The sequence below is a fragment of the Taeniopygia guttata genome, chromosome 3 (assembly GCF_048771995.1).
Source record: "Taeniopygia guttata chromosome 3, bTaeGut7.mat, whole genome shotgun sequence".
NCBI lineage: Eukaryota > Metazoa > Chordata > Aves > Passeriformes > Estrildidae > Taeniopygia > Taeniopygia guttata.
In genome coordinates, this window is record NC_133027.1 from 83,885,479 (window position 1) to 83,898,634 (window position 13,156).

The 13,156-nt window shown below is 36.7% G+C and overlaps 1 protein-coding gene across 7 annotated transcripts in view; it reads left to right on the forward strand.

Moving 5' to 3' along the window:
* Window positions 1-13,156, forward strand: part of AKT3 (AKT serine/threonine kinase 3) — a 150,598-nt gene that overhangs the window by 6,876 nt on the left and 130,566 nt on the right. For 6 of the 7 annotated variants that reach the window (XM_072927273.1, XM_030269630.4, XM_072927272.1 and 3 more), the window contains exon 2: window positions 5,656-5,810. In XM_072927273.1, the coding sequence (XP_072783374.1) occupies window positions 5,765-5,810 (46 nt within the window). In that variant the 5' untranslated portion in view covers window positions 5,656-5,764. Of the gene's footprint in view, window positions 1-5,655; window positions 5,811-13,156 lie in introns of those variants that run through there. The other variant, XM_072927276.1, reaches the window with a different exon arrangement.

Consider the following 13,156-nt stretch of genomic DNA (forward strand, 5'->3'; position numbering starts at 1 on the left):
TATAGTTTAAAAAGTATTTGCTATGCCTGTCATGGAGATATCTTTGGCTATTTTTGTATTAGTTTTAAAAACTGTAAATATGTCTGCTTACAAAGTATTTAAGCTATCATTCAGAATTTCAATCATATGTACATGAAGCTTACTATTTTATAAATTTAGGATCTATTTTCTTTAAATAATATTTTTTGTTAATTTCTTTGTCTTGTCAAATCAGTTCCTATTTTTTGTTGGTTTGATATTGTGGGGGTTTTTGGTATTTCTTTTTTTGAGTTTTAATTGACATAATAAGTTGGACAAATACTATGTGCCTAGAGGTTCCTTTTTCCTCAGTCTAAGTTCTGATAGTATTTAAATGAGTCAGTATAACCAGAATTCCAGAATAGGTGGTTTATAAAAGCCTGTATAAATACTTCATACTTTTTAGATAAAGCACTCACCTGAATGTGATTCTTCCATTAACAGTATAGTCTAATTTGATTTAGCAAGTTTTGTAGTGATCTCTGTTATGTCATAGTCTTTTGTGTAATTTTTGATGATGTGCAATATATTCTCTAATCATTTGGCCAGCTTTGCTAGGGGAGGAGGATATGCATGTGTTTTTCATATAAATAAAGCCTGGATTTCAGCTTCCATTCCTAAAGATAACTCTGCTTTTAGTTTAGAGCCTTGACATTTTGAATTCCTTGCTTGGGGAGTGCAACCTGCTTTGGAAACAGTTACAGCCTGCTGGGTTGTTTGGGAGCAGTCAAACTCAAATTTGGGAAGAACTCCTGATTGCTTGATCTGCTACAAAGAAGAAAAAACGCCCACAAAGCAAGGAAACAAATGTGTGTGGTGGAAAAAGAACTGCTTTTTTGGTGAAGTTTGTATTGTGTGCATGCACAAAATAATTCAGTTGCTTTTCTGAAAAATAAGGAGATAGGGATGATGAGATTTGGCTCTGCTTCCGTGGGGGACCAAAGAATCTCAGTGAGTCAGGTAAAGGGAATCAGAAAGGTTCACTTACTGTTCTTTTCTCCCCAGACATTTTACTAAACTTGAAAAAGGGAAAATGGTGGTACTCACATATTAAGAGAACAAGGTTGGATGATTCACTGAGTTGATAATGGTAGAAGACGTTATGGGGATCGCTTCTGGAAGCACTAAACTTGATTCTCCTGGTATTCTCTCTGGTAACTTGAGTTGGTAAATGTAAGAGTTTCTGTTTTTTTCTCAGCTCCAAAATTGTTGAAATTGGAAGCCTGTGTTTATGTAAGTTCTTACAACAGAGAACTGAATCATACAATTTATGCTGAATTTATGGGTGCTGTCTTCTTTACTCAGCTGTCTCTTGTCATGGGGAGAATGGGAGGATGCCCAGATTTCAAAGAAGTCTTGTCTGTTCTTATGAATCTCAATGATAATTCACTTGCACATAGTGGTTATTAAGTGTAGACCTGAAACACAGTTTTCAGTTCATCTGCTTGGAAGGGATTTCTTTCCTTCTCAGTATTCACCAGGTCTCTGTAGATAGCTGCCTGCTGTGATGGGCATGAGAGCCTCCTTTAATTTAAAAACAGGAGCTGGGGAAAAGCTGGCTTTCTATTGAATGGTCCATTGCTCATTTTAATTGTTGATCTTATAGTTCCCATATGGTAGCATCATGAAGTAAGATGGTTCTTCTCTATGTTGCTGATATTCTTAAAGTTCAAGATGAAAGCTGAGAAGGTGTTGGCTTGTGTTTACCATGGCTCAGGGAAACGATGAGCCTTGGAGCAGGGATCTAGATCTCCGTTGGTTGTAGTAGTCTCTGGTTAATCTTTGGTCAGAAAGTTGCCTTTGAAACCTTTACAACTAGGAGTTGAAAAGTATCATACTGGATAATTGTTTTATCTCACACTACAAAAGTGGCTTAATAACTTCCTGAAGAAAAAAGGAAAAGTTGTGCATTTTTTATGAGATAAAACCCCCCAGCAGGTATTTGCATACAGTCATAGAATCATTTAAGCTGGAAAAGCTCTTTACAACTGCTAACCTAATACTCGTGAGTCTACCACTAAACTGTGTCCCTAAATTCTTCCACATCACTGATTGTAATGAGGTAAATTTTTACACCTGCATCATAAAGTATGCTGACAGTGGGTTCTTGTATGTATTGTGTATACACGTGACTATCTGATACTGTCTGCAGAATACATGCAATATATTGTTGGAAAAATATCTTCCAAGTTTGATAGGTTACAAAAAAATGTGTGTGGGGGAAAAGATCTGATGTGTTCTTTAGTTGCTGGAAAATACATAAGAACAAATCAAGTTTTTCCCTGTAGGAAGCAGCTGTAATGCAAAACATTGTCAAATTCAGTTCTAACATATTTTTCTCCTATTTCTGTGGGTTCATCCTATATAGCAGTATGGTAAACTGTAAAAATTACTACATACTGGCTGCTGAAACTTCAAGTGCATTGGGAGAGCAGAGTTGATTGCTAACAAGTATTTAAATTCTATGCCAGATGTGCAGAATAAACATTTCTGTAGCTTTCCTTGAAGTAGTTGAACTATAGATGAAATGCTGTTTTCATGTGAGAGTATTTGTTCCATGTGTTTCAGACAACTCCTTTACATCTATGCACAATTCTTTATTACATCTTTAGGAAAGGCTTTTGTGTGACTATTTTTCACTATGAAGCCAGTTTTGGTCATGACAAGAAGTAATTCTCAAAATTCTGCTCTTTTGGAGCAGTGCTTAATGACTTCTAGAGTAAAGGAGTACAGCTTTTAGAAAGGCTTAAAGTCATTTAATAAGGGATAATCTTATAGTTGCTTACAAATGGCTTCTTGAAAGTGTAGTGTGCACATATAACCTTTATTTTCATTAGCTTTTTAATGCTTTGATTTATCTCCTTCAGCTTCCTATGTAATTCAGCTTGACTTTTAATTGCCCAATAATGGAGCAGTCAATACAACCATAGAACTGTTGGTAATTTTAAAGTTGTTTCTGGCAATACTGTGAAGCTAAACTGGGAATAGTGCAGTTAATTTTAGCACCATATTTATGTAGTTTTTGTATTTTGGAGATTTTGTTCAGAATTTAGTAAAGCAGTACATGTGATGGGTGGGATGCAAGCCTACAAACATACACTTGAGTTTGTTTCAGGCACTGTCTGACATGAAAGTCCGTCAAAGATCAGATTTTGATTGTGTAACACTAACTTATTTGTAATCAGTAGGTAAACAGGGAGCTTCAAGAATGAATTCATTCATAAATCATGGACTGGTTGATCAGTCTATGGGCAGACAAGATTATTGCTGCTTAGTACAGAAGTTAATTTATTATAGCTATGTCCTTACCAATAAGAATAAATCATTGCACTGTTCACAAGTGCACACCAAAAATGGAAAGTACATTAAATTTGCCAAAAGAGTAAAATGTATTGCAGCATATGCCAACCCAAGGTAAATACTGAGTCTTACGTTGCTTCTTGTATCTTTACAGCTGTAAAAAAAAAATCAACTGTGATTACTTTCAAACAATGCTATGAAAGTCCTGTAGAAAACCGAACTGAAGCTGGGTTTTTAGAAATTGATGTGCTTACACTTTCTTCCCAGAACAGCTGCTCTTAGGTCACAGTTGTTTGACACTCACCTCTGGGCTTTGTAAAGATTTATGTGTTTGTAATAAGAGCTGATCACTGCTGTGCTGCAGTGATCCAGAACGGTGGAACAGCAGCCTGCTTTCAGGCATGTGTCTTAATCTGTCAGATCTCTTTTTGTGCACAGCTGATAGACTTGCTTATCTTGTTTAAAGCGTGGAAACAAAAGTTCTGAAAATGTCTGACCCAGAAATTAGCTCTCACATTAGTAAGGTGCAGGATGTGGAAATGCCTGCTTTGGTTATTTCTGCTGTACTGACTTGTGTATAATATAATGTCTAAGCAGCTAAAGTTAGATCAATTAACATCAGTAAAACATTCTCATGTCCTTCCAAAATGTACATAACATTTTCTTCTAACTCTTATGAAAGCTTAAGCAGGGTGTGTTTCTAGACACAGGTGTGTGATGTCATGCTGCACACAACAGGGTGTGATGCCAGTGCCAAAGGTTGTGTGTCACCTGTGCAGGTCCCACTGCCACATCTGCCAGTGCTGCGGGGATGTCCCAGAGACACAGTAGTCAATATTAGTTCAACTTTACAGTATTAACAAGTTTAACGTTGTGATTCTTACTTTTATTCAACCAAAATACTGAGTGTTTTTGAAAAAAATAGTTTAGTGAAAGCAACACTTAGAAGAGCACACAGGAGTGTTACCGTAAAATCAGGTTGTGCTGTGTTTTTGTTGCATACCAATTGAAAAAATACTCATGCCAAGTTTTATTTTGCATGTTACAGCATCCATTCAGAAGTAGCCTCCCATCTAGCAGCTGTGTCATGCAAATACACATTTCAAATGATAAATAAGAAATAACCTATATGTCTGTAATGGTTCTGTTTTTGGTTTGTACTTGATTGTGTTAAAAAAGCTGATTTCCCAGCGCTTTCTTCATTTGTTTGTTGCACAGAATGCTTCTAGCCCAGTCATATTTGCTTCTTTCCCGTTTATATTTAGCCATTTAGGTATGGGCTGTATTTGATAGCATTAAACTTGTGTGGGGGTTCCTGTTCTGTGCCACCACTGTGTACATGTGTGCTCCTGTGTAGAGCTGTGGAAGGGTGTTCCTCCACCATCAGAGAAATCCCATTTCTTGGCTTCCCACACTTTTCTGGATTATTTGAATGCTTCTCTTTATTTTGAAGGTTGGAGGGGAAAAGCAGTTTGCTGGCAAAAGGAAACATCTCCTGGCCTCTGGCTTCTCTTCTTACTTAATTGTAGTGCTATTTATCTCCTCTTCACAGCTGTTAGGTACTTTGATAGTGAGGTGGTCAAGAGAGAGGATTTTGGCTTCTGAGAGTTTTAGGTCCTGTTCCAGGACTAACTTCCCTTCTGTGCCCTGCAGATTGAGGTTTGTAGGGAAAAGAGCAATCTTGTCACTGCCTGGCTTAAAGTTTTGAGAGAACATGCATTCCTTCTTTTTATAAACTGAACATTCGGGGGTGTTTTTGGTTAATTTGTACTTATAAGAAGTTGTATTTCTGTTTGTGTACTTGGAGATGATGCTGTTTTTGAAAAACTCTTGTATGCTCAGGATTTGTATTGGCTATAATAAAATTATAGTGGAAGTGGCAAGAATGTAACCTTTCATTCCATTTTCTCACACTCTTAATATGATTGTAGGTAGCCATAATAAAGGAAGCACTTGTCCATTGCATGGGTTCTGACAACTCTGGGAACAGGGAGAATCTCTTGGGTGTTCAGAGTTGGACCTTTGAAGCAGGGCCATCAGCCTTTCATTTAAGAATATTTTGTTAAATTAGTACTAGAGAATTATGCTATGCGCCTTTTATAAAATTGCCATATGACTTAAATTTTAACACATTCTGCTGCTTTTTAGTATTGTAGTGTTCATGGAAAATGTGCTGTAAGACTAGAAACGTGATTGTGTTATACAGTTAATTAAAAATAAAGGCAGATTTTTAATATGAGCTCAGTCAGTGAAATACATCAACAAAGACTTTTTTGTTGGCTGTCAAGTGAGAAAAACAGAAAAGACTCAAATTCTTTTTCTAATATTTCCTTCCAGTCTGACTCTTCAGTAGAAATTGTGAAGAGCTGCAGAAGAGAAGACAAACAGCCAAGCTGGTAACTCAAAGAAATACTCTTTTGAGTTTGGGGTTCAGAGTGGAGCCATCATGAGCGATGTTACCATTGTGAAGGAAGGCTGGGTACAGAAGAGGGGTAAGTTCTGCCTTTTAATGGAAAGTGCTTTCTGATGTCTCCTACACCGCGTGCAATGGTATTGCATTGTTACACAGATGAATGCTCTTGATTTATCTTCTGGTCTGGAGCAAGCTAATCTGACCATTTGGTCAGATTCATGCCTTGTTGGTATTGATATGTAACCCGTAGCACTGACCCTGTTTGTGGGGGTAGCTGGCAGTGCAGAGGAAGTTGGACTCAGTAATTCCCACTCCTGAACCTTGTTGCTGCAGCTGCTGTTGCCTCTGCATCAGACTCAGCTGGCTGATGGGGCAGCTGGAAGAGGTACTAATAGAGGTGTGCAGTCAAAGGGTGCTTGGAAGCTACTATATATGTGCTACTTCGTGTGAAATGTCCTAGATGCCACAATCATTCAGTGTGGCTCAGCTTGTATGCAAGTAGTCCCAGTAAAATCAACATAATACTTGCATAAAGATCAGCATACACCTAATTACTTAGCAGACTTGGAAGCCATATGATTAAAGAATATGTTTCTAACTATAAGCCAGTATAAAGCATGATTTTCTGTTATATTTGAATTCTTGAAATGTCTCTTTAAGATGTTTCACCATGTGATTTGCAAACTTGGGGAGGTTGCTATATGTTCAGCTTTGGATGTGAAACCTCTAGAAATGTCTGGCATTCATATCTTGTGATGAACTTTGGATGAAATCTTCCATGCTTCATGCTGCTCTGCTTTAGGTTGTGGTTGCACACGTGATTATTTTCAAAAGAATATAATCTCTCTCACTGAGAGGGAGTGATCTGGATTTGAGGATGATTTATGCCACGAGTTTCTGTGACCCTAGCCCAGAAAGATTAGACTGAAATCGTGGGAACAAAATTGCTCTTTAATTTACAAAGAAACGCATTGCTTCAATAGCAGTGTGTGAAGACAAAGATCATTATTAGCTTTGTTATTACAGATTGACATTAAATGTCAAGGAAGGCAAGCTAATGAGAGAAAAAGTTTGTTATTCTTCTATTATTCCTGCATAAATTGTATTTCAGGATACATTATGAGTATTGTAAATGAAAAAGAGCTAAACCATGTTAAGCTTAAGGCCTACTTCCTATTTTGGAGTACATACCTGTATTTATAACAAATAATATTTTACATGATAGGAGCTATTTAAGTTTTAAAATTATTTTTCCTTTCCACCTTGTTGTTGTTTACTCAATTTAGAGATCTGATTTCCCTTTTTGATTATTTAATGTAAATTTATTTCAAATGTATTTGAATGGTTAGGATGCTCCAAATAATTTTCTTTTACATGACATCAGTTCCTTCGGGTAATATTGCTCATTCTTATTACAACTGCTCAACTGTGTGAGCACTGGATATGCATATGTTAATTACTGGGATCCACAAATGGACACTGAAATTCAATATCTTAATATTTGAAATTTGGAAATGTTAAATAAAGGTTTTTCTTCTTACCCTTTTTAATATCAATTAATTGAAGAAAAGCCCACCAAGTTGACATTTTGAGGTCAGTTTTGTGAGTAATTGTTTTCCAATTAAAGACATTTCATGGCATGCATTTTTCCTTATCATGAATAACATTGAATTTGTGGTTGTTTTTTTTTTTTTTTCCTTCTTACTATGCATAACTGTGTAGGTTTTAGTGGAAATTTTTTAAATTGCATCTAATATTGTCCTTAATTTTCTTTGTCTGACTTGTTCTGGTTGTTGGTGGGTTAAAGTGTTTCTTTTGTTTGTTTCTGAAAACAAAAGGAAAAGCATGGTTATGTTTCACAGTGCTAAGAATTCATAAGCATTTTATTCAATGGCCATACATTTTATATAAATACAACTTTTACTCTGACCTTGTTCTTGAGCGAGAATATCAAGGTTGCTAAGTGTATTTGTTAAATTTTACCAAGGAAAAGTATCCAGCTTTAATCTATATTCTGAGAATACGCTCAGTAAACACTTATTTGGCAGATAAATATTCTCTGTCTGTGTAAAGAAGCATCATGGGGTTGGGTAAAGCTGTCTTACTTCCACAAGCGATCATTTGTTACAGTTTTAAAGTTAATTCTTTGATCATCTTTGGTTCCCAGGCTGGTTTTGGTAGGTACAATCCATGTTCTAGTGGAGAAGGGTGAGTGTGGGATCTCTTCTCCAGGCAGACACTGAATGAGCTCCAGCCCCAGTGACTGGTCCTTTGGGCAGCTCTGAGCCAAGTGTACGGTGCAGCGTAAATTCCTGAGACTCCAGACTGAATTGATCTGCAAATAGAACTTGTAAACCCTTCCTGTTGGGAACACTGGGGCTTGGGCTGTTTCAGTTGACTAATCTGTTTCTTTTATGCTCAATTACTTGGTCATGTGCCTATAGCCCTGGACCTCTTAAAATTGTCCCTTTCAGCAGTCAGTATGGTTTGTGACACAAGGAAAGGGAAATAAAATCCAACTTGTTTTTGTGATTCACAGCCCAGTCAGGAGTGTGAGGATGACCTGAAGGTATTGGGATGAAAAATGGTTTTGAGGAGTTGTCTAATGAGATGGGCTATTACATAGGCGAGTTAGGCAAACTCAATGTAGAAATGAGAGGGAAGGACTAAAAATAGAGCTGGGGATTTCTCTCTGAATTGAGACTCTGCTAGAGAGAGGCTGGGGAAGACAGGGTATGTTAGGGCACCATGGATGGCTGTGAAATACAGTGAAAAGATGTTTGCTTTATTATTATTCTTAGTGCTGTATCCATGTTGGTAATAGAGGGTTGAAGGCTGTATGTTTGTGAGGTTTTAAGCCTGCTTTGAGCACTGAACAATCGGTTGTGAGGCTACATGGCTTCAAAGACCTATTTTTCTGTGTCTGCTTAAATGAGGCACCCATTAAAGTATTAATGTTTTACTCAAAAGTTAAGAAATGGCAGATTGAAGTTTTTTTGAGACTGATCATACTTGGGCTTTGAGTAGTCTTTAGGAGAAGCAGTTTCAGTGTGTTGAGAGTAGATGATACTGTGGAAGAGTAAGATGTTGTATATGAAAGGTCAAAGGAGCAGAGATGACAGGCTGGAGGGGAGAACTTCAGACAGTAGAAAGAGACCCAGGGAGAAGCAGTGCCTGGGAAACTTGAGGAACCTTGGGTCCCAGGTGAAAGCAGACCCTGAAGCACAGAGACTGGGTGTGCCTGAACAAGTAATGCAGCCCAGCACATTTGGGGAATGAAGTAATTGGTGATGGGGACTCAATACCTATCTACACGTTTGTAAAGTGAAGTGGGTGTTAATTTGGCCTGGCTTCTGTCTGCTTCTGTGCCCCTTTGGCACTGGTAGTGCTCCTGCATACATCATGTGGCTTGTAGTTCTATCTGAAAGGAGCCAGGTTTGTGCACTGTGGGGCTCCTTCAAGCAGCAGATGAAAGTACATTAACTAGGGTGGTGGGAGGATTTGCTGCAAAAGCACTTTCCTTATCTGAGCTAAAGTACTGATTCAGATCCCTGTGAAACATCAGAACTTGAACAAGTGGAGAGCCAGCAGAGCAGTCTCCTTAGAGCAGAGTCTCTGCTCAGGCGAAAGAGGAGTGGGAATGTATTTTGTAAGAATGGCTTTATGGGTGTAACTTACTGTCTTAGAGCCAGTGACAAGAACCAAGCAGCTCATGCCCTATGTCCACATGTGGCTGCAATGATATTTTTGCAATTCACTGGCTCGGTGAGGATAATTTTTCTTCCTTTCAGTGTTCTCCAGTTATACCTGTAGCCAGATGAGGAGAGAGATACACTGTCTTCCTTTATGAATTTACTTTTTAGATGACACCGACATTTTTCCTTGTAATGCATACAGATGAAAGGGAAGCAGTTTTGACTAAAAACCTTAAATAGAGTGACCTGAACTTTGTTGCTGATGCACAGAAATTAAATATTTGACATTACTGCAGTTAGTGTAAGCACTCTGAATTGCTGAAATGACTTTTACATTTTGGATTTGCAGAGGACAATGTTTTGCAGAGTATCTTTAAATTTATGTAAAAGTTAGTACCTTAATTTTACTTAACATGCTTTTACTGTATTTACTAAATTAAATTTAATGATTTGCAGAGAGGGATATGTTTTTAATTTACCAGTTTGGAACCAGATGTTTTTTTACATTATGAACATGCCTAGTGTGATTAGGGCTGTATCATTACAAAAGTGAGTTTTATGCATATAATTCATGTGGTATTTTTTCTTTAAGGCCAAAGTTTTCTGAGTTGTAGACTTGACCTTGTCTGTGCTCTATAATAGTCACAACAATTAGATTTAAAATCTTTCATAACTATGCTTAATTGCAACCTAATTTCTTTATATATAACCTGTGCACAGATTTTCAATTAATTTAAGCATATGAGAAGAGTTAGGAGTTTCTGTTACCATGTTATTGAAAGATCATTAGGGACAAAGGAAGAATTGACACAGATGCTAACTTTTAAAAGGACCCAGTTTTAAATTTAATGTGTCAGCTAACTCTGTCTTTAATTGAAAGAGTAAGGTTTTGGTGAGGATATACCTAGTGTGTAAGGCACAACATGATGGCTAAATCATTGCTTAAAGACAAAGCAATATGTTGTCAGTTTGAGTTAGTGCTTGTGTTGCCACACTCCATTGCCCTGCTTCTGTTTGGGCTTTGGTGTTCTGCTACGGTGCGTTGGGTGATGCAGCTTGCCATGGCAATCTCCACATGGCTCACATGGTACATGGACCAACATTCCAATTTTGTAGAGAGGGAATCAAAGTCCAAAATTGTTGTGGCTTAACTGTAATAACTTAAGAAATTTGCTGTAATGAGATGGTGGTAAAAAAGCAGATGTCATGAAGTTTTCCTGTAATGAGATTGTCCTGTAAATAGTATATGTATCACTGAAATACTGCAATAAGATTTTTCACTCAATGTTTTTCTTTTTTTTATGTCTTCTTTTTTAAAATGCCTTTCATAACTTCGTAGTATCTAAAATTGAAGTAGTGTTAGTATTTTTAAATTCATACAGTTCATAGAAAGTGTTTGATTTACGGTGATGGGATTGACTCAACTCTGCTCGGTTTTCATTTTTGAGATTCAGGATATGATGCAGGTATCATGGGATTTTGAGAAGTAACTGTGTGGAAAATATTTACAACTGTTACATCTTCTTTCAAGAAGAATAAATAGCATAGTGGAATAAATCTATTGTTCCAAATAGTAATAGAATTGTTGTTTAAAGTACAAATTATTTATAGTCGTAGGGTAGTGGACATTGGGTTTTACAGTTGAACCAAGACCAAACAGATGTTAATTTTGGAGATACACTCTGGAGATTGAGTTCATGTAGTATATTTGAGGGGTTTTTTCCTCCATTGGTTTTGTTGTTTTGTGGTTTTTGGTTTTTTTTTTTTTTTTGGTATGTTTTTTTAATGGGGACATAAATGCCTTGATTGGAAAATTAATCTCAGAAGTTATGGTATTAATTGAGCGTTATTCACAACCTGTCAGAAATCTTGTTTGCAGATTGTCTGAATTATCTGAGCAATTTAACACACCTCTAACAAAGACAAATTTAAATAGACTATGTTAAACATCTGCACAAAGTAGAAGAAATTGAAATTTTTTTTTTCTAATTGTCTTACCAAATAGTAGTTTAAAGTAAAGTCTTGATTGATAAAGGACTTGAAAATAATTAATCCTTTCATATCATGGTTGTTCTACTCTAATCTAATTAACGCAAAATATGAAGGTCCAACAAAATATATGACTTTATAAGGGGCAGTTCCATGTAGACCAAAGGAAGGAATAATGGTAGTGTGACCGTTCTTATAGCCTTATATGGTGGCTAGATTTTTTAATTTTTTAATTCCCAGAATTTTTTTTAAAATTCCCTGTTAAGAAATTGCTGTATCTTGCACTCAGTGTAGAAGTGGATCTAAGTAAATCTGTAAAGTTGCTTGCAGTCAGCACTGTTTGGGTTTTTTCTTTGTTTGTATGTTTTTGTTGTTATTGTTGGGTTTTTGTTGTTTTTGTTTTTTATTTGCTTGGGTTTTTTTTTTTTTTTCCACCTACACTATGAGCAGAGATCTTTGTGTTTAGATGCTGTTTTCCTGCAACTACCCCACTAGGAGAGAAGGGCCTCTGAACCCTTTCCCTGTCCTGCTCACTTTATAGTTGACTACCAAGATCTTCCTTTTGGAATAATTGTAACCTTTTTTTCCATACTTTTCCTTGAAGAGGATCAGAACCATATGAAAATCTTAAACTTGATGTAACTAGGATGAGGTGCTCTCTTTGCTAAATAACTTTATTCCAGATACTTTTTAGGTAGTGCATAGGTGAGTGTAATTTTTGCAGCTCTCTACCTTGTACTATTACCAATTCTGTTCTTAAAGGAAGTTTGCAATAGAAATTGAAGTGTAAAACACAAAGTATTTTAAACAGTCTCAAGATTATCCTTGTTGCAATATCCTTCTTGAATGGCAGTTTAGATAAATGTGCATAGTTGATTAAGCTTCAAATTTTAAAAAATTGTTTTTGTTTCCTTGTAGCTATAATAGAGACTGTTACCAGTTTTTAAATGGTTGTAGAGTTTTGATTCTCATCAGTAAAAATGAAGCTCTCATTTCCCTGCAGTTGCTTGTAAGGCATTTTTCTGGTGCTTATCACTTTGGGTTCAAAGCTTTTGCATATCCTGAGTTATGTGAAAAGTGCTTTTGCTATTCCTGACAGCAACAGGTTGCTTGTTACACAGGAAGATACCTGGGCAATGGGTGTTTTGGTGTATGGTGGACCCAGTGGCCTTACATGTTCTTGTATGTCTGTTCCATTTCCTGTATAGTGAATGCTGCCTGCTTGCTCACGATCTGAAACTTTTCTCCATTCGTGATGGTTTCTCTTATTCACACTACTTAGTTACCCATGAGAGCAATACTTCTAAAGAAGCAAGGTTGGACATTTTCTGTTGAAGGGATTAGAGAATGAAGATGTTAACAATTCATTGTGGGTCCTTTTCCTGCTCAAAACCCTTTTGGCCTGGCAGTACTGCACGGCCTGCAAATGTCCAAGGGATGCTGTTGGGGAAGAATTTTGAGGAAATATTTGGCAAATACATGTTTTCTGTTTATTAAAAGCTTTACTTTTTACTTGAAGCTTGAATAGTCGTGCTGTATAATACCTTTGGCATGCTGTAATACATTGGTTACACTGGAAATTCCTTTGTGTTTGTATTACTTCATTGTTTTTGTAAGGATAATATGTTTGCAACACCAGAACTTTTGATACCTTGTAAAAAATCGTCTTCTCTCGATATACCTACAATGCCAGTCCAACAATCTCCTAAGTCTTTGTGAGTTATTTTATTTCAGAAGCAGT